Source organism: Emys orbicularis, chromosome 3, assembly GCF_028017835.1.
Source record: "Emys orbicularis isolate rEmyOrb1 chromosome 3, rEmyOrb1.hap1, whole genome shotgun sequence".
Classification (NCBI taxonomy): domain Eukaryota; kingdom Metazoa; phylum Chordata; order Testudines; family Emydidae; genus Emys; species Emys orbicularis.
Genome location: NC_088685.1, coordinates 3,507,171 through 3,529,664, shown reverse-complemented (window position 1 = coordinate 3,529,664; position 22,494 = coordinate 3,507,171). Strand labels below are relative to the sequence as shown.

Genomic DNA, 22,494 nt, shown 5'->3' with positions numbered 1-22,494 from the left:
TCGCAAGGCTCAGTCTGAGTATCACTGCTCTAAACCATTGCAGGGTGAAATTCACACTGTGCTGAGGGCCAGCAAACCAATTACGCACGACTCAATCGCACCGCAGGTCCTTTAAGGAGAATGCATGTAAGCTTTCAGTATATGCACGTCAGCAAGTGTAAGCCACCAAACCAAGCAGCGTAACATTAACTTCCAACAAGTTCAGTCACAAAAAAGTCTCCTCCTCTCTTATTACTTTGACACCTGATCCTTAGCATCTAGTGCAGTTCTCTGATGGGTCTGCGGGGCAGGTTAGCATAAACAGAGCCTGCCAAGTTCTCCAGTAATGCAGGACAGAGACCTTGAGACTCAGTTATAATTGCATCACACGCAGAAAGTGAACACTGGGTGCAACATTTCAGTGTATCCCCTTTTAAATATGAACAGTTATGCCCAATGAAACTTTAAAACATTATTTAGCACATGCCCACACACCTTAGGAAACTGTTGCTAAGCAAGGTGGTGAGCAATCAACTCCAGTGATTTAGCACCTCGCAGGAGACAATCATTGCTTAGTATACAATTTGCAGTAAAGAATCAAACTTAAGGGCAAGGTGGCTTGGTGGATTATTGAACCAGTCTTTCAAGTCTACCTCATACCTAATAATTTTGTAAAATGAATGTCAGGAAATGGCTCCCTCATGTTTTGTCTGGTCAAAAAGACAGTGCGATGTTCACATTTAAAGGTCACCTAACTCACTAGATTTGTTATAGATCCAGTTGCCTTTTGCTGGTGTCTCAAAGCCAGAGAGTATTTGAAAGGGAGTCTGTGATGGAGACTTTTCTGTCACTGCAGGCTGATGTCAGGCTATCACTAGTCACTGATATCACCCCTCCTAAATAACCTCTTGCCCATCCAAATAACTCCAGGGCAGGACCAGTGCAAAATTTTGGCACCAGCATTTACCACTGCCCTTTCTTAAAAACAAATGGAAAATACTCAAGTAAAGAAAAACAAAGTCAAGCACAAAGCATCGTTGGGAAGGGAAGGAGGGAAACATAAATCAGTGTGTGCCAAGGGGAAAAGATCAAAACCAAAGAGTGTTACAAACAAATTAAACAGAGAAGAGGGAAATGGGCTACTTACCAGCAGTAACTCTTCTCCGAGAGTACGGGCTCCACAGAGCCACACTTCAGGTGTCGTGGCTGGCCACAGAACCATTTTTGAGCAGGAAGCGGCAGTTGAGGGGGCGGACTCACACCTGTTCCCTGATCCTCACACTCCATAAATTGAGGGTAGAAACACCCCATGTACTCTACCAGTCTCCGAGGTTCTTTCCATCCACCGAAACCCTGAGAGTAGCTGGCCTCCAAAGTAGAGGGGAGCAGTGAGTGCAACTCTGTGGAGACAACCGATTCAGAGAGAAAGAGTGCCTCCCGATAAGTAACCCTGTTCCTTCCTTCCTGACAGTCTTCATTGAGCCCCAGGGTAGGACACTAGCTAACAGTGATTTCCCTGAAGAGGTGGGCCGAGGACTTCCTCTAGCTGAGCGGCGACTGAAGAATTAGCCCTCCTAGACCCACCGTCCGGCCTTGATGCAGAGTCGAGAAGACAGTAATTCACAAAGGTACGAACCAAATTCCACATAGCAACTCTATGAGGCACAACGTGCGTACATGCCATTAAAGCCCAGCTGAGCAAGCACTGAGGGAGTCAAGCACCAGGGTACAAGCGAGCTCAGACCACCAGCGGATGCAGAGTCGTAGCCACCGAGATGGACCTGAGATGACTTGACCCTTAGATTTTCCTTCAAAGGTCACAAATAGCCTGTTTAACTCTCTAAATGGTCCAGGCCCGTCTAGGTAGCAACTAACAGCTCTTAACATCCAGAATATGAAACCTCACCTCCCCAGAACAGTTATGGGGCCTTGGGGGAAAAACACAAGCGGCGGTATACACTGTCGGAGGGGAAAGTCTGATATACATTGGGTAAGCAATCTGGGGTGAGGCTGAAATACCTCCTAGTCTTGGTGAAATGTGGAATAAGGTGGATTGGCCATTAGTTCCTAAAACTATGAGACCCGCCTAGCTGGCGTAATGACCACAAAGAATGAGATGTTCAGCCTAGAGGTGGCTTAGAGGCCACAATCCGTGGGCTTCGAGGGTCCTTCAGTGAATTTGTAAACACCAAACCGAAGTCCTGAGAGCCAACGAGTTCCAGGATGGAAGAGGACAAGCTTAACCCATTAAGGAAAGACAAGGGGGGGGGAGGGGCTGCTTGGTTTTGCTGTTGAGAGAGAAAGTACCTCAGCACTTGCTGCATCAAGCCCTAAATTCCCACGGTAACCGGAGGGAAAGTGTTCTAAATTTAAACTACTATCTGCACTAATGTAAAACTGGAAAAATTCCCAGCGCCTCATTTGAGGAAGAATTCTAAACTTTCCCGTTACTAGTTCTTGGCACGGCTGAGACATCAAACAATGAATATAATCATCAGGCATTAACCTTCCCGACTGACAGAGAAATACCAGAATTTCAATCATCTCATAGGTGCCCCAGATATCTGCGGAAACTCAGTAAGGTTCTGCTAATGAAAAATGCTTCACATTTTCATCAGTGATAGGAAGAAATAAAATCATTTCAGAAAAACACTATTACAAGCTGTAGCTCAATTGGATCAAATTGAAATCAGGGGTTTTAATCCATGTAGCAACATTCATATGCAAAACCATATGCTGTTATTTCTGCCTTTGTAAAACCCATGTTAACTCTGTAGACGGCAGAGACTCTACAAATGCGGTCGTTACATTAATGATATTCTCTCTTGGCCATATGGAATTTTAAAACAAACTTTCTGGCAGACTGGGTGGCTCGGCAGACTGGGAGGACAGGATACACATCATCCCTCCTAGATCATCCATCAAAATCCATCCCAGGGACCAAAGGTTAGTGCCATCTGATGGCTGGTCAATGGCCTACATGAAATGAACGGATGTTCTCAGTCCAGTTCTTAGCTGACAAGCATTCACACACTAACCTGCACAGTCTCACGTCACGTGGCAGTGCCCCTTGTCAGCAGACTCAAAAGAGGTGCCAAGAACGGTCTAGGCATGGAAACCAAATTCCCCCTCAGCCCTCCCAGGTCGGGGCTGCCGGTTACTGAGGATGAGGCCGCGGGGGGATGAAGTTTGCATTTCTGGTGTCTGTGCCGTACCTCTTCTATGAGCAGGAGGCTTCAGTCTCTTATGATCTGTCAATCCAGCACCTTTCACCACCACTAAATTCAACTGTAAAGTTGTTGGTGCATTTAAGGTTAAATAATAACAACACTGCCTTTAGGGCTTGGCTCCACACAATTTGTCCACTGATGGAAGTAAACTAGTTTAGAAACCTATTTAGTGTAAATCGGGCCAACCCCGCAGTGTGGACACTCTTAAACCGATTTAAGAGCATCCACACATAGAGTTGCACCAGTTTAACCAAATCAATTTACAGTCACACTTTAAATTGGGGCATCTTTGTGTTTAGACCAGGCCTTCTAACTATCTTAGGTACTTACCTGGCCCGATCTGAGCGCTTCACAATATTTAATGAATTTATCCTCACAACACCCCTATTAGGCAGGCAGTGCTATTATCCCCATTGTACAGATGGGAAACTGAGGCACATAGAGGCCAAAGTCACAGTGTAGCTAAAATGGAAATTTCCCTTCCTCCCAAAAATTGATAACCAAAAAAAAAAAAAAAAAAAAAGACTCCTACTTTTAAGACCTTTTTATATTTTGACTTGATTATAAAAGTGCATGATTATTAAATTGTAAATTGTTAGCTTGGAAAAAGTTCATAATAAAATATTGACACTGATTCATAGATTCTAGGACTGGAAGGGACCTCGAGAGGTCATCGAGTCCAGTCCCCTGCCCGCATGGCAGGACGAAATACTGTCTAGACCATCCCTGATAGACATTTATCTAACCTACTCTTAAAATCTCCAGAGATGGAGATTCCACAACCTCCCTAGGCAATTTATTCCAGTGTTTAACCACCCTGACAGTTAGGAACTTTTTCCTAACGTCCAACCTAGACCTCCCTTGCTGCAGTTTAAGCCCATTGCTTCTTGTTCTATCCTTAGAGGCTAAGGTGAACAAGTTTTCTCCCTCCTCCTTATGACACCCTTTTAGATACCTGATATTTTAAGCTCAGCAATACCTACATGTATACAATAAGATTTTTACTGACAGAGCTCATTGTTAACATGCAAAACACCTGCATTAAAAATGGTTTACCCAGAGTAACTGCCGTTTATCAAGCACATAAACACAGGTTAAATATCTCATCGTATGTTCAGCCAGTTCGCTAGAAGAGCTTCAAAGGACAAAAGACTTAGGCAGAATGCCACCAATTACCAAACCACTACCAGTTACTTGATGGCACGGTCGGCCTGAAGGGGAATTCTCTAAGAGACAAGTGGGGTACAAGATCTCATGCTCCATCAATGCCATGGGACAGCATGAGACACGAATACTTAAAATGGCGATAATACTTTGCGCTCATAGAAGGCTTTATATTTCAAAGCACTGTACAAATATTCGCTAATGAACTGAGCAATGGTCAAAGAAGAATTTTTCAAAACAAAAGTATTACTCAATGGTAGCTGTCAAATGCCTTACTAAGGAGTGATCTAGGAACATTTGCCTGTCTAACAAATACATGCAAGTGCATTTTTCTTCATTGTGCAAGTGAGGGGAATCTGAAAAGGCAACAGGATTCAAAAGTCTGATGGATCACAAGAAATCCAGATACCTGGTACTGTAGAACCTCAGAGTTACGAACACCAGCGGTACGAACTGACCGGTCAACCACACACCTCATTTGGAACCGGAAGCACGCAATCATGCAGCAGCAGAGATTAAAAAAGCAAAAAGCAAATACAGAACAGTACTGTGTTAAATGTAAACTACTAACACAATAAAGGGAAAGTTTAAAAATAAGGATTTGACAAGGTAGGGAAATTGTCTCTGCTTGTTTCATTTAAATTAAGATAGTTAAAAGGAGCATTTTTCTTGTGCATAGTAAAGTTTCAAAGCTGTATTAAGTCAATGTTCAGTTGTAAACTTTTGAAAGAACAGAATTATGAACAACCTCCATTCCCGAGGTGTTCGTAACTCCGAGGTTCTCCTGTACATTTCCTATGGTTTTACTCATAGATCTCTTTCCTCTTTCAGTACATCTTCTCTACAAGAACAGCCTTTCTATCATTCCAGGTGTCCTATAGTGACTAAGACCTACGCTTGGAACGCAATTTGCAATCACGGATGTAATGAAAGCCACATGTACAGAACTTATTGTTAAGTGCTAACCTTCAAAGGACCTTAGGCTTTTCAGCAATAGAGCCACTATTATTAGAAACAGATTGGTCTTGTTTCAATATATATATTCATGTGCTAGAATGTCTCCATCTTTAACATGATTTAATTTTTCCATACTGGAAAGCCAATAGCTGAACTCTAAAAAATACACTTACAATAAGGTTTAAGGTGCACACAGAAAGAGGACATGGGTAGCATTTTTTGAATGCACGCCCAATCTTGTTGCCTGAAAACAAGTTTTTTTTTTTCCAGTAGGTATCTGTATCGGCTCCTCCATACTTTTGTTCCATTTTCATTTCCAAGTGTCTCGTTTTATTGATGAGAGCAGGTAAAAAGATAGCCACCCACATTATTTATCAAATTGGCTTTCTGAATTTATGATGGAAAATAGAATATAGAAGTGCAATATATATGTACCCAATTTTGCAATCCATTACTGTTTAAGGCAAAGAGGAAACATGTTCACAGCTTTACACATACTAAAAATCAACCTATGAACCTTTATTCTAACCAGACTTGGGAACAACTGGCAAGTCAGTTCAAAATCTTCCTAAAGCTATTATTGCCTAGAGTCTCTCTCCTTTTAAGAAGCACAAATTCAGACTGAGTCCTGAACAGCGAACGATAAACATTTATTTTCCCCTAAAAAAGATGTATAATTTTTATCAGCACCCAACTATACAATAACTGAAAGAATAATTGCATCTTTCAATATAAATACCAAGGTCGTATTTAAAACGATTCAGGAAAAACACTCTACTATTTAAAGACACTTTTAAAAATTCTTGTTGCTAAATGGTAACAGAGGGTCCTGTGGCACCTTTAAGACTAACAGAAGTATTGGGAGCATAAGCTTTCGTGGGTAAGAACCTCACTTCTACAGATGCAAGTGTAGTTCTTACCCACGAAAGCTTATGCTCCTAATACTTCTGTTAGTCTTAAAGGTGCCACAGGACCCTCTGTTACTTTTTACAGATTCAGACTAACACGGCTACCCCTCTGATACTTGTTGCTAAATGACACCCCCACTTGTTCCAGGAGAAATGGGTCTCAAAATCATCACATAAACAAACCCAAGCAACAGTCAGAGTTATGTCAGTAGGTTCACAATATGAATCGATGCACCTAACTTTATCCATATTACTAAATTCGAACACAAGCATCACAAACAAGCACCACTAGCCAACGTGCATCTAGTGCATGGACAGTGTCAGCTGTAGACGAAAAAGTGACTGAAGGCTTGACCCTGCAATGAGCTCCGCATGGCCAGGTCTCACGGAGTCATTGCAGGATAGGGAACTAAGTGATGATCTTTGTGAGTGTTGCCTTCACAGGTCCCCCTTTTGGGAGCCTCAAGTCCAGAGCCATTTACCAGCAGTGACTGTTGCAGTCCTGAGCTACACCTTACAGAACGCCACGAGACTACAAAGGATCCTTTTCTGGCACAGTCAGGGTCGCACTTGTGTCGACAAGAAAGCAAGTTGTCCTTTAGTGCATTAGTGATGGGGTCGCACTTCTCCCCAGGCCAGCTTCTCCAAGGGATCCAAGAGATGGGGCATCAGGCTCAGAAATAGGGCAGGGCCAAAGCCAAGGACTTTGAGTCCATAAGGATAGAGAGGGACAGGGAGATGTTGGAGCTATGGGTTACAAAGCCCCTATCACTACCCGAGTAAGATAGAGGAGAAAGCCCCACCAGCACCTAAATGCTGATCTGGCACCAACAGCGTACTTGGCTCAGGCCTGTGGGTTTAGAGAGAACTGAAAGCTTGCGGGTACCAGGAGCCTTGAACCTGTTTTCAGAGGATTCCCCAGTTGGGCTCATGTGCCCTTTATCAGGGCTCTTTAGCTACAGGGTCCTGTTGGGGACACAAAGGACTTCTCAAAGGGAAACTATTCTAGATCTCACTTTGCCGTCTCTATCCTTCAGTGCCCGAGCTGGAAAGGCAACACAGGCAGAGCAAGGGCTAGCAGCGTATCCCTCTCCAAACCAACAGAGGCAGCGAGACCTCTGGTTCATCTGAGATAGTTCATCTGCTGAGACAGCGGCATGACAGGACTCCCAAAGCTCGAATCTGACTCCCAGCGCTCCACCATACCTGAGACCAGGCTCCGACAGCCTAATAAACTGCATCATAGAGACAGCTTAAGCTACAAACCACAATTCAATAACAGCAATGCTAGCAGACAAAAAAAGTACCTTAAACAAAGGCTAGTGCATGACAATCCAGAGCAACGGGTGGTCGGGCAGTGGAAAGGAACTGATGTGCATGGGACCCATGCACCCTTTGTAGGCATGCAGAGCTCATCACTCCACTGGTCACTGCTAGCAACCAGGTCACAGATTGCAGCCAACGGTAGAAAACATCTGTGAGGGGAAGTTCTCGAAGAACCACATAATTAGATGACAATTTAAAAAAAAACACAAAAGTGCTCTCAATATTATTTGCAAGCAACTTTTTGCAATGGCAAGAGCTCTGATCCTTTTACAGCTAACTCTGCCTTCGGATAGATTTAAAGCATTAAAAACATGCAATGTAGACATTGTATCTATAGACATACACACTACACATAACACACTAGAAATTTGGTTTGAATATTCTTTGACCTCTAACAGTTCCCTCTCCCCACCAGTCAGCTTTCTTGGTTCCTTTTAAAACATTTGCCAACACAGAGCAGGAGTTTATCAGGGAAATTATCACCAGAGACCACTCAATAGGATGGGACACTAAGCTAAGGGTCTCTACTTTGTAAATTAATACAAATATCAGTGTATCTGTTTAATTCAATGCAATTTCTTTAGCCAGCTCTGATGTCCTGGTATATTACTTACTGTCAAGTTTAGATTCAAACAAACTCAAATCAAAGAACTGCCTAAAGCTCATGGGTCTCTCATATTAGCGTGTTTGGGATATCTTGGCTTTCTAGGTTTATCAGCGGTCCCTTTTCTTTAGGTGCATTTTGTGTTACTTTGAATCTAATACTGTCCTTCCCTCTCCCCACAACTCCGGGTTGAGCTTTAACTGAATTTGGTTTACTGGGGCTTAGAAGCACTAGATCATCTTCTCTGACAATAGGAGGCAAGTCATCAAATCTGTGCCATGCAACTGATTAGGAGAAAAATAACACCTCCAAAAATGCTCCTTTCACAGTTTGTTTTCTCAGCCCTCCGCACTCCAAGCCAGCAACAAGCCTCCAAGAACACCACCTTGCCTGAGCTGCAAAGTGAAGTGACAGAAATGCCTCACCTGTCTACAATGGGGGTGGGTGGGAGGCATTTAACATGATGTTAAACACGATTTTGCCCTTAGCGTGGACAAGTCCGGTTGTGTTTAAAAATACCTTCGTGGGCAGTGGCTTGGAACAATCTTTACAGAGGGGTGCTGAGAGCCATTGAACAAACCAGTAAACCCTGGATATGATGGAAAGCACTTCAAGCCACTGGGTGCAGCAGCCCCCCTAGTTCCAGCCCCCTTGTAGGTGGGTGATTGTTAACCATGACTCCAAGTTTAACCCAGTAGGTTTTTAAACACAGCTACCTTAACCTAACACGTGTTTAACCACCACTTGCCCCATCTACAGGAGGTGCTAAACCGGGCTTAACATCGTGTCAAACCTGGTCTGTCACCAGCCCTGCCCCGGCTGAGACAACGGGGCGCTAACGGGCAGCAGGGAGTGACTCCCCCCCGTGGGGAAGTGTCCAGGAGCCGGGAAGTTGGGAGAAGCCCGGCCGGGCAGGGGGCGCTCACCGGGCGTAGTCGGCAGGGTGGCGGTCGCAGCGGGCGCCCGGGCCGGGCTGGCAGGCGGTGAGCAGCAGCAGGTCGCGGCCGTTGTGCAGGTGGTGCAGAGCGGCGCGGGTCTCGGAGCCGAGGCCGCTCGGGTCGCGCTGGCCCTTGAAGACCAGCAGGTAGCGGCGGGGCGCGGCGAAGGGGCCGGCCCGGGCGCCGCCCCGCTGCGGGAGCCGGCGGGGGACGAGCGGGAGCGAGACGTCGAAGCGGGGCCGGAAGCGGGGCGCGGCCAGGCTGGGCTGGGCCAGCAGCGCCTGGCCCGGCTCGAAGCCCAGCGGCCCGTCGCGGTGCAGGCTGAAGAGCAGGTGGTTGCGGCCGCCGTCCCAGTGGGGCAGGCGGGCCAGGCGCGGCCGGGCGCCGCGCTCCAGCGGCAGCACCAGCAGGCAGGCGCGGCCGGGCTCGGGCGTGTAGAAGCGGGAGCCCCGCAGGCTGCGCAACACCCGGCGCTGGGGCTCCGAGAGGCGGCCCCCGGCCGGGTAGACGTAGACGCGGAAGCCGTGGCGCCGGCAGCGGCTGAAGTCGAAGCAGGTCTCCATGCGGCAGCGCCCGCCCGCCGGCCCCGCGCCGCCCCGCGCCGGCCGCTCCGCGCCCTCCTCCGCCGCCGGCCCCGCCGCCAGGGCGTTGCGCAGCGGGGCGGCCGCCCGCCGGCGCCCCGGCCGCAGGTGCAGCCCCAGTAGCAGGCAGGCGGCCAGCCCCGCCAGCAGGTACCGGCGCCTGGCCTGCATGGGGCGGCTGCTGCCGGCCGGGCTCAGCGGCGCGCCCCTGCGGGGAGCCGGGTCCACTCCGCCGCCAGGGCAGCTCCGCGTCCCGCCCGCCGTCCCTGCCGGAGAGGAGTGAGCCCTGCCCCCGCCTCCCGCGGGGGGTCCCGGGCGCCGGCGGCTCCTCCCTCCTTCCCGCGGCTGATCCCGGCTGCACGGCGACCCCCGGGGAGTCGGGGCAGGGGGGGCAGGCTCAGCTCCTGCCCGCACCCGGTCTGGGGAGGAAGGGGCGGCAGTGGTCTGTCGGGGCTGGGAGTGGGACCCCAGAGCCACACAGCCTGTGGGGGTTTCTCTCCCAAGGGAGCCCAAGGCGGGCAGATCCTACCGGAGCAGCATTCACATCCCACAGCCTAGCTCGGGGGCAGGGGATCCGTCCTCCCCCATTCCCCCCCTCTGCCCATCCTCCTCCCCCCAGATCCCTCCCCCTTCTCTGCCCATCCTCTCTTCCCCCCACCTCTCCCCCCTTTCTCTGCCCTTCTCTTCCCCCCCCCCTCCCCAATCCCTGGCTGTAAAACAAGGCTGACATTGGAGACTTTGACTTCTAGACTCAGCCCTGTTGCTTCCCCACCCCTGGAGGGTGGGCTCTGTGCAGTATTGATCCTTCTATGGGGTGGGAGGATTAAAGGCCGCATGGGGCAGCTATTTGTAGGGGGGAAGAGGGATCCCCTTGTTGGGTCTCTTGTGGGGTTCACCGCTCACTCCTGTCCTGTGAGGCGTGGCTCAGCCCTAGCCCATAAGGAGGGGAAAACGTTCTTCATACAGAACTGGGTACAAGGGGAAAGGCCAAGCCCCCCTGATCCCCAGGAGCAGCATGGATTAGGAGATTCATAGATTCTAGAACTGGAAGGGACCTCGAGAGGTCATCGAGTCCAGTCCCCTGCCCGCATGGCAGGACCAAATACTGTCTAGACCATCCCGGATAGACATTTATCTAACCTACTCTTAAATATCTCCAGAGATGGAGATTCCACAACCTCCCTAGGCAATTTATTCCAGTGTTTTACCACCCTGACAGTTAGGAACTTTTTCCTAATGTCCAACCTAGACCTCCCTTGCTGCAGTTTAAGCCCATTGCTTCTTGTTCTATCCTTAGAGGCTAAGGTGAACAAGTTTTCTCCCTCCTCCTTATGACACCCTTTTAGATACCTGAAAACTGCTATCATGTCCCCTCTCAGTCTTCTCTTTTCCAAACTAAACAAACCCAATTCTTTCAGTCTTCCTTCATAGGTCATGTTCTCAAGACCTTTAATCATTCTTGTTGCTCTTCTCTGGACCCTTTCCAATTTCTCCACATCTTTCTTGAAATGCGGTGCCCAGAACTGGACACAATACTCCAGCTGAGGCCTAACCAGAGCAGAGTAGAGCGGAAGAATGACTTCTTGTGTCTTGCTCACAACACACCTGTTAATACATCCCAGAATCATGTTTGCTTTTTTTGCAACAGCATCACACTGTTGACTCATATTTAGCTTGTGGTCCACTATAACCCCTAGATCCCTTTCTGCCGTACTCCTTCCTAGACAGTCTCTTCCCATTCTGTATGTGTGAAACTGATTTTTTCTTCCTAAGTGGAGCACTTTGCATTTGTCTTTGTTAAACTTCATCCTGTTTAACTCAGACCATTTCTCCAATTTGTCCAGATCATTTTGAATTATGACCCTGTCCTCCAAAGCAGTTGCAATCCCTCCCAGTTTGGGATCATCCGCAAACTTAATAAGCGTACTTTCTATGCCAATATCTAAGTCGTTAATGAAGATATTGAACAGAGCCGGTCCCAAAACAGACCCCTGCGGAACCCCACTTGTTATGCCTTTCCAGCAGGATTGGGAACCATTAATAACAACTCTCTGAGTACGGTTATCCAGCCAGTTATGCACCCACCTTATAGTAGCCCCATCTAAATTGTATTTGCCTAGTTTGTCGATAAGAATATCATGCGAGACCGTATCAAATGCCTTACTAAAGTCTAGGTATACCACATCCACAGCTTCTCCCTTATCCACAAGACTCGTTATCCTATCGAAGAAAGCTATCAGATTGGTTTGACATGATTTGTTCTTTACAAATCCATGCTGGCTGTTCCCTATCACCTTACCCCCTTCCAAGTGTTTGCAGATGATTTCCTTAATTACTTGCTCCATTATCTTCCCTGGCACAGAAGTTAAACTAACTGGTCTGTAGTTTCCTGGGTTGTTTTTATTTCCCTTTTTATAGATGGGCACTATATTTGCCCTTTTCCAGTCTTCTGGAATCTCTCCCGTCTCCCATGATTTTCCAAAGATAATAGCTAGAGGCTCAGATACCTCCTCTATTAGCTCCTTGAGTATTCTAGGATGCATTTCATCAGGCCCTGGTGACTTGCAGGCATCTAACTTTTCTAAGTGATTTTTAACTTGTTCTTTTTTTATTTTATCTGCTAAACCTACCCCCTTCCCATTAGCATTCACTATGTTAGGCATTCCTTCAGACTTCTCGGTGAAGACCGAAACAAAGAAGTCATTAAACATCTCTGCCATTTCCAAGTTTCCTCTTCCTGTTTCTCCCTCTTCACTAAGCAGTGGGCCTACCCTGTCTTTGGTCTTCCTCTTGCTTCTAATGTATTGATAAAAAGTCTTCTTGTTTCCCTTTATTCCCGTAGCTAGTTTGAGCTCATTTTGTGCCTTTGCCTTTCTAATCTTGCCCCTGCATTCCTGTGTTGTTTGCCTATATTCATCCTTTGTAATCTGTCCTAGTTTCCATTTTTTATATGACTCCTTTTTATTTTTTAGATCATGCAAGATCTCGTGGTTAAGCCAAGGTGGTCTTTTGCCACATTTTCTATCTTTCCTAACCAGCGGAATAGCTTGCTTTTGGGCCCTTAATAGTGTCCCTTTGAAAAACTGCCAACTCTCCTCAGTTGTTTTTCCCCTCAGTCTTGATTCCCTTGGGACCTTACCTATCAGCTCTCTGAGCTTACCAAAATCCGCCTTCCTGAAATCCATTGTCTCTATTTTGCTGTTCTCCCTTCTACCCTTCCTTAGAATTGCAAACTCTATGATTTCATGATCACTTTCACCCAAGCTGCCTTCTACTTTCAAATTCTCAACGAGTTCCTCCCTATTTGTTAAAATCAAGTCTAGAACAGCTTCCCCCCTAGTAGCTTTTTCAACCTTCTGAAATAAAAAGTTGTCTGCAATGCAGTCCAAGAATTTGTTGGATAGTCTGTGCCCCGCTGTGTTATTTTCCCAACATATATCCGGATAGTTGAAGTCCCCCATCACCACCAAATCTTGGGCTTTGGATGATTTTGTTAGTTGTTTAAAAAAAGCCTCATCCACCTCTTCCACCTGGTTAGGTGGCCTGTAGTAGACTCCTAGCATGACATCACCCTTGTTTTTTACCCCTTTTAGCCTAACCCAGAGACTCACAACACTTCCATCTCCTATGTCCATCTCTACCTCAGTCCAAGTGTGTACATTTTTAATATATAAGGCAACACCTCCTCCCTTTTTCCCCTGTCTATCCTTCCTGAGCAAGCTGTACCCATCCACACCAACATTCCAATCATGTGTGTTATCCCACCAAGTTTCAGTGATGCCAACAATGTCATAGTTGTATTTATTTATTAGCACTTCCAGTTCTTCCTGCTTATTACCCATACTTCTCGCATTTGTTTATAGGCATCTAAGATACTGGTTTGATCTTTCCTCCCAGTTTTGTCCTGACCCTCCTTTCTCTCTGCCAATATAGCCCACACTCCCTCTCATTTCCGACCCATCTCCCAGGTCTCCGTGTTCCCCACTTACCTGCGGGCTTTGCTCACCTGTCCCCGTCGAACCTAGTTTAAAGCCCTCCTCACTAGGTTAGCCAGTCTGTGTCCAAATAGGGTCTTTCCCCTCCTCGAAAGGTGAACGCCATCTCTGCCTAGCAGTCCTTCCTCGAATAGCATCCCGTGGTCTAGGAAGCCAAAGCCCTCCTGGCGACACCATCTTCGCAGCCAGGCATTCACCTCCATGATGCATCTGTCTCTGCCCGGGCCCCTACCTTTGACAGGAAGAATCGAAGAGAATACCACCTGCGCTCCAAACTCCTTCACCTGTACTCCCAGAGCCCTGTAGTCACTCTTGATCCGCTCAGTGTCACACCGCGCAGTATCATTTGTGCCCACATGGATGAGTAGCATGGGGTAGTAGTCAGAGGGCTGGATAATCCTCGACAATGCCTCCGTAACGTCTCGGATACGGGCTCCCGGCAGGCAGCATACCTCCCGAGATGAAATGTCAGGGCGACAGATGGGCGCCTCCGTCCCCCTCAGCAGAGAGTCTCCGACCACCACTACCCTACGTTTCCTATTCACAGTGGTGGCAGCAGACCTCCCAGCCTTAGGGGTACGAGGCTTCTCCTCCTTTACTATAGGGGGTGATGCCTTCTTTCCTGTATCAAGAAGAGCATAACGGTTACCTATTACCACAGCGGGAGGGTTCGGAGCAGGGGTGGAGCACTGCTCCGAACCCTCCTGCTGGGGGCCTGGCTAGTATTCTGCTGCAGCAGGACATGGCAGCTGGCCAGGGGCACCTGACAGTAGATTCTGGCAGAAGCATTTGTCGCACTATTCACTAGCAGGTGTGAATAGTACAAGCGTGTGGGGTGACGGTCAGCTTGGTCTTTGCTGGCGATTTGACCCAGAGCCGAAGTGTATTTGGTGTTCTTCGTAAAGCCCCACCTCCTGCAGGCGAATGATTTCCTTAGGAGCTCAGCTTTTGTTTAAAAAAAAAAAAAGTTTCTAGCCTTTCACTGTTGTAGCGAAAAGCCTGAAAATCCAAACTACACCCCCCCCCCCCAAGGGCTCCGAAACCAGAAGTCCAAGAAAAAGAACCCCACATCTATTATTTCTGGAAAATAATATCATGACTTAGGCCAGTTGTGATTTTAGGGGGCCGGATTCTTAAAGGCATCTAAAGATGGTAGGCGCTGAGCTCATGCTCTGTACGCCGGTCTCGTGACTTTTTGAACCCATGAGGTTGGCAGTGCAGGGCTCTACAGCCTGAGCTACCGGGCTGAGCACTCTGTAGGAGAGCTGTAGCCGTCTCTCATACATCCTCTGTGGATCCCCGGCTAGAGGGTGCTTGCCCTCCCGCTGGCTACACACGCTTCTCCAGCAGTTCTTATGACATTGCACCTGCATTTCCATTCTCTTCTATTCGAGTTCTTGTACCGTACCCAGTACCTTGGTTTCTGAGCTTCTCACCCATGCACCCCGCCAGCACTCCAGGAGCAAGGTCACAATTGGTCCCTTTAATTTTTTGCTGGCTTAGACAGACGGTTCCTTCCCCCTGCTCGAAAACAGCAAACAGCTCTAACTGAGCGAATAACAGTGTCTCTTCTTCAGCCCTCACAGAGGAATAATACTTATTGTCCCTTCGACGCTGAAAATATCACAAAAATCACGCAAAGACTCTACTCTGTGGCCAATCAGAGGGCTCTGTTCAGCTAATGAATGGCCAACATGACATCTAGTCATTAAACACCAATGGAGACTTAATGGGGTGACAATTATTTGCCTCTCATTATTCCCAGTACTGTTACAATTATTGTTATGTCCAAAGTAGAACAGTTCTGCCACCAGCAGCACAAACTGAAGCGCCAGTCACCTCTTTTGGACAGCTCGGCAGGGGAAGACAACTGAGCCATGTCAGGAATTCGGGAGAGGGGACCCGTTTTATTCCGGGGTGGTAAAAATCACACTTGCACAGACACATGTTTTCACAACAGTAAATGTGAGGTGAACGCGTCTTTGGAGCAGGCCTGTGGTGGAAGGGTGCAGTGCACTCCTGGATCCCGTGTCTAGAAGTGTTAGGTTAGTCCCTTTGTGCTGAGAAGGGAAAGCGCATCCTGCTATTACTTCACCGCCATGGCACCAGACAAGCCTGGTGGGTTTTGGTGGGTATTATAAAAACCAGTGCTGCTTTATTTATGTTTTGTTTTTCATCTCCACCAAAAGGCTTCAAAGGTGAAGAGTGTCTGTGGGTCAAAATGAGCATCCTCAAGCATAAATCCATCTCCTCTGGATCCCTCTTTAAGTCAGCATCTCGGGGACAAACAGGAGCTCTGTGCTGTAGCTGGAACTCTTCTCCGTCTCCCATTTCTGTGACCACAAGCCCGCCTCTCTCTACCTCTGCAATGTCACCTCTATACCCCATAGCCTTGTCTCCACCTCTCCTATCAGGAAGTGCATTTTGAGACGTGAATGTAAGACAAGACTAAATGAAAATCCAGAGGGGTTTGGGGGAAAATGTGGCTTTCCAAATGATTGTACTGTAACAATAATTGCAAAGTTTTCAGCTAAACAAAGAAAATACAGAACAATGAAACAAGCATTCATTTAACCAATGAAGAGCCAACGGAGTAATTTAATAATGCTGTGCCCTTTTCTCACTTCTCATCTAAGGATCTCAAAGGACCTTACCAACTTCCATGAAATACCTACCTCATAGGAGGTGTTCCTAACCTCATTTTTACAGATGGGGTAGGTAAACTGAGGCATGGGGGGGTTAACTGGTTCACTGACAGTGTCTCACATAACATCTGTGGGAGTTTCAAGAATAGAATCCAGGCCTCCTGCCTCAAAGTTGGCTGCTGGAACCATGGCAAAAATTCACTACTATGCACTAATGGCTAGAGACACCCACTGCGGATTGCTGAACCCTGCAAATTGAAATGTGAACCAAATTCAAAGAGCAATGAGAAGGCATGATATGTACTTTGATCACTTAATTGGCAACTAATTTGGTATTTATTGTAATAATTTGTAGCAAATTGGCTGAAGTATATTTTGTAAAAGTAATGAACGTTTTAGTGATACGAAACCTCACCTCTGCATTCTGCTATTAACTCTTTTTCTGAGGAACAGGACTGCCTTGGGAAGGGGGATTAGTAAGATACAAGTAGCAAGGTTCCACTACCCCTTTTTATTTGTTTCTGACTGACAGTCCCTTTTAGCAAAGGCATTTCCTTTCTCAGTGGATCCCCAAAGCAATATTTTTAGTAATTTCAATGGCAATGAATGGCTGTCCAATGTAGGCGTATCATAAAGAAGGTGCATAGTTATAAGTAATTTCCATGTTGTTATTTAGACAATCATCTCACAACTAAAACATACTGTGTAATATTTGACTAAGAACCTGAATTACCCATGCAAACATTGGAATGTCCTACAACATAATAAAAATACTTCACACTTTAGCAGTTTTTCCCCCCCCCAAAGAATCCCAAAAAAGTTTTGAGAGGCAGGTTGTAGGAAGATAGCAATAAGGGAAGAGGAAACTTGAGGGCATCCTAATAAGAAATTTGAGGGGAGTGGGAGATAGAGGCTGAGTGGATAAACAGCGATAAGTGGTTCCTTTTGAAGGAAAAAAGGACGTTCTGAAAGTCCTTAGCAAAATCCTTTGAGCAGTTTCCTGTTCACGATCTAGCAGACACTAACAGCTTCCAACACAGGAAGACATTAGGAGGGTGGTGAAGCACTGGAATGGGTTCCCTAGGAAGGTTGGTGGACTCTCCATCCTTAGAGGTTTTTAAGGCCTGGCTTGTCAGAGTCCTGGCTGGGATGATTTAGTTGGGGTTGGTCCTGCTTTGAGCAGGGGGTTGGACAAGATGACCTCCTGAGGTCCCTTCCAACCCTGATATTCTATGATTCTTTGAAAACACCTTCTAAGTAAGAAATAATAACCAAAGAATCCCCCATATCCTGGTCCAGTTTATGAACAAAGACCAAAAGGGCTACATGGGGGCAGAATGGAAACTGGTTTCCATTGCGGAAGGACTCAGGCAACGGTGTAAATTGCTGAGAGAAATCAAGGGAGCCAGAGTGGATGGAGCATGAAGAGTTAGAAGACAGACCAGACAGCATAGATATGAAGGGGATGGGAAAACGTGGCTTTCAGGAAGACTAGAAGATGTAGGAAAAATAGGGACTCATGAGCAGAGCCATTTGACCTAGGCTCCCACAACAGGGCGCTGTGGAAGAGAAAAGCCCTGCGAAGATCAGCAGCCCAACCGTGAGCAAGGGGCAAGCACTGAAGGGGAGCCACCTGAAAGAGCACGAGGAGGTTAGTGCTGCTCAGTGCTATCTCCGTATGAGGAACCTGAGCTGAGACGTCCAATATGAATTCAATAAGCCTAAAGAATCGACACAGGAAAAGTCGAGAGGTAGAAAAGCTTTGTTAGGCCTGTTTTATGGATGAGTAAACTCATGCAACTTGCCCAAGAGCACAATGACTTGGAAAACTCGTGATGGTGCTGTACCACGGGGGTTTCTCCAGGTAAAAGACAAGCCTGGCAGCTAGGTTACCAGAAGGGAGATGCTGCCTGACAGCCCATCCAGCTCCGAGAATGAGAACTGGTCCATCCTTGGCTATGAATAGTAATTGTTGTGGATTTGGGCACCTTTGGGTCAAATAATTATTTGGAAATAAAACTTCATTATTTGAGCAGCTCTGCTGAGAACAGCACAAAGTGCGCCGTGGCTACCCCTGCAGGCAGTCGTGGTGCGGAATGTGGTAAACCGGGGTATCGCTGCCGAGCAGCCTGCTGGTGTCGACATACTGCATTGGCTCACCACTTACTACTTTTCTGCAGCCGTTCCTTTCGCTGGAGAGGATTAGAGTGACGCAGCCGGATGTGAGGGCTCATCGGGTAACTTGTCACCGCCACACACACCGCTAATGCAGCACCAATTAGCTTATTTGATTTTGGAACATGGCCCCGTTACCATGGGGGCCCTGCTCTACTTGTGAATGTCCTCTTGTACATACGCCTCCAGGGGCATATGGGAATTGCCTGTACCAGAAAAGACCCATAAGCAGACTGTGTTCTTTTATCCTGTCTGTTCTAGTGGTCAGGGCTAGATAATTCAGGGTGAATATGGGGTGGGGGGAGCAAATACACCTAATTGTGCATTCTGTATTATGGGGAGAGGATGCTGTTCTTGACCCAAGCCGGTTAGCATTTTATGTCTTAAAACACAAGGACTGATAGCCCTTGTAATGTTATTTGCTTCAGTGATACCCTGTAGCAGTGAGTTCCACAAGCTAATTGTTTGTTATGTTAACTATTTCTATTATCCATTTTCACTTTGTGTTTCAATGTGGAGTACAGTACCGTCATGTTCTCGGGCCCAACTGGCCTTCTGTATAACATACATTATTGCTTTACAAATAGTTTTAATCGTTTTAATGTCTCCTTGGATGTTTTCAATGTAGCTCTTCATTTATCTCTTGTAAATACTGCACGTGGGTCTTGGAGGGACTCTTGTAACATTGTTTGCATGACTTGTGGTGATCTACAGATTAGAATCAATGTTCCTTCGACAGGCATTTCATATTTTGTGTGTGTGTGTGTGAGAGAGAGAGAGAGAGAGAGAGTTCTTACTGCTTGGGAATAGAGACCGCAAGTGACACCGTGAGTAGCAATTTATCTTGCAGCCTGGAAGCTCTTGGGTTAAATGTTAAATTAAAAATCCAAGCAGCTTCTGTTTCTTATAACTGTACATTGAACATACGTACTTGGTGGTGAGAGAGCTGCTTTTCTAGGTCTTACCATCCTTAAATTTGTTTTAAATTACCCCTGCACATTGTAAACGCTTTCCATAATTTGTCATCCTAGAGTGTTATGACACTGTTTAATCTGGGGGGGGGCAGGAGTTGAACTGAGAAATGGCTTTAATTTTTTCCACAGCAGTGCACAGATGGTACACCTCTCGGTGTGACTAGGTCATTGCCTGGATGCTGACACCCTGCAAAGGAAGGTGAGATTTCAGAGCAAGGCACAGGGACCGTGCCAGGGAAGAAACAACTTGTCTGTTGCAAATACTGCAAGTTATTCGGGAGAGGCCAATGGTTGCCTTGAATATTCTAGAAAATCACAGCCATAGTTTCTCCAGCCACATTATTTCAGCTCAGACGGAGGCAGTTTTTTGTTTGGTTGGTTTTTTAAGCAGGTCCCAAGGCTGAAGAGCTCACGCTAATGAGGTTTCCATGCTGGGTGGAACTTTTGGCCTTACTAAGTGGAGGCACTAACGTTTCTGGACAGAATCAAACCCCTGTTGACACTGGCAAAATTCCCATTGACTTCAGTGGGAGCAGGATTGGGCCCTTTGTGCAGCACAGAAAGAATGAGAGGCCTGTGGCTGCATTCATTGATCTGTGCACCCAGGGCCTGATCCAGCTCCCCTTACGTCAATGAGAGGCACAAGTGAACAGTGAGACAGTACAGGTCAGCACAACAGGCAGTGGTTTCTGCACACCAGCAGCCTAACGGGGGGGTACGGTTTTTGTAGGCTTCATCTCAGAGGAGAGTTCGAAGGAGGAGGATGAAGTAGCTGTGTAGATGTTTGCAGGGAACATCTCCCCAGCATGTGGGGCAGCACAGGGGGAAAGCACAAAGTGAATAAGGAAGTGTTATTTACTCCTTCTCCCAACTCAAGAACTAGGGGTCACCAAATGACATTAATAGGCAGCAGGTTGAAAACAAACAAAAGGAAGTATTTCTTCACACAACACACAGTCAACCTTAGGAACTCTTTGCCAGAGGATGTTGTGAAGGCCAAGACTATAACAGGGTTCAAAAAAGAACTAGGTAAGTTCATGGCAGATAGGTCCATCAATGGCTATTAGCCAGGAAGGGCAGGGATGGTGTCCCTAGTATCTGTTTGCCATAAACTGGGAATGGGCGACAGAGGATGGATCAGTTGATGATTACCTGTTAGGTTCACTCCCTCTGGGGCACCTGGCACTGGCCACTGTCGGTAGACAGGATACTGGGCTAGATGGACCTTTGGTCTGACCCAGTCTGGCCGTTCTTATGTTCTTAACAGTAGGTCCGGAGAAGTGGCATCCAAGAATTTTAAAAGAGCTGACCAACAAGCATGCTGGACTGTTAATGTTGATTTTCAATAAGTCTTGGAATGCTGGGCCAGCTCCAGAAGGCTGGAGGAAAGCTAATGTTGTGGCAATATTTAACAAGGGTAAACAGGATGACCTAGATAAATATAGACCTGTCAGCTGGACATTGATCCCAGGCATGATAAGGGAAAGTCTGATACAGGACTCAATCAATAGGGAATTAAAAGAAGATAATATAAATAATGCCAATCAACATAGGTGTATGGAAAATAGATCCTGTCAAACTAATCTGATAGCTTTTTTTGATGAGATGACAAGTTTGGCTGCTAAAGGTATTCGTGTTGATGTAATATACTTAGATTTCTGTAAAGCGTTTCATTTGGAACCACACAACGTTTGATTAAAACACTAGCACAGTATAAAATGAACACGGCACACATCAGATGGATTGAAAACTGTCTATCTGACCCCAGGCTGTCTCTTTCCTATCGATCCCGGCTCTAGCAACTACTCTGATTCCTGCTCACTGGCCTAATGGCCACTCTTGACTATGTGACTCCAACAGCCGTAGTGGATCCAGTCCCAGAGACCCAACCAGAGCCAGTCCCAGAACCGGAACTGGCAGAGCAACCAGCACCAGAACCATTGCCAGCACTGAATCCAACGCTTGCAACCCCGTCTGCAACTCCAACGCCAGAGGGCACCAGCGAGCCTGCACTGGCAGCAGCAGCTAAACCTGTGCAAGAGGCTCAGCCGGAGCCTGAAATACAACCTAGTGCACCAGCAGCATCAAGGGAACAGGTCCAGGCCGAGCAGGAAGCAGATGAGAGCCTCCAGGGAGCTTGGATGGCGGCACGGAGCACCCCACCGCCTCTCAGCTCTTCTAACCGATCCCGGTTTGTTGTAGAAAGAGGACTTTTATACAAGGAAACTCTTTCTGGTGGGCACCAGGAGGACTGGCACCCTCCAAGCCAGTTGGTAGTTCCAGCTAGGTACCGGGTAAAGCTCTTGAGCGTAGCCCACGATCATCCTAGTGGCCATGCTGGGGTGAACAGAACCAAGGACCATTTGGGGAAGTCCTTCCACTGGGAGGGAATGGGCAAGGATGTTTCTACCTATGTCTGGTCTTGTGAGGTGTGCCAAAGAGTGGGAAAACCCCAAGACCAGGTCAAAGCCCCTCTACTGCCACTCCCCATAATTGAGGTTCCATTTCAGCGAGTAGCTGTGGATATTCTGGGTCCTTTCCCGAAAAAGACACCCAGAGGAAAGCAATACAGACTGACTTTCATGGATTTTGCCACCTGATGGCTGGAAGCAGTAGCTCTAAGCAATACCAGGGCTAAAAGCGTGTGCCAGGCATTAGCAGACATTTTTGCCAGGGTAGGTTGGCCCTCCGACATCCTTACGGATTTGGGAATTAATTTCCTGGCCAGGACCATGAAAAGCCTGTGGGAAGCTCATGGGGTGAACCGCTTGGTTGCCATCCCTTACCACCATCAAACCAATGGCCTGGTGGAGGAGTTTAATGGAACTTTCGGGGCCATGATACGTAAATTCGTAAATGAACACTCCAGTGATTGGGACCTAGTGTTGCAGCAGTTGCTCTTTGCCTACAGAGCTGTACCACATCCCAGTTTGGGCTTTTCACCATTTGAACTTGTGTATGGCCGCGAGTTGGTGAAGCAGCAATGGGAGGGGTTTACCACAGATGGAGCCATGTTGA

General features: G+C 47.1%; 1 protein-coding gene across 1 annotated transcript in view; it reads right to left on the bottom strand.

The window, feature by feature from the left end:
* The window catches only part of LOC135875675 (exostosin-1-like), a 167,235-nt gene extending 157,377 nt beyond the window's left edge, over positions 1-9,858 (bottom strand). Inside the window, exon 1 of the mRNA XM_065400627.1 lies at positions 9,095-9,858. Within this exon, the coding sequence (XP_065256699.1) occupies positions 9,095-9,858 (764 nt within the window). The remainder of the gene's footprint in view (positions 1-9,094) is intronic.
* Between the last annotated feature and the right edge of the window lie 12,636 nt (positions 9,859-22,494).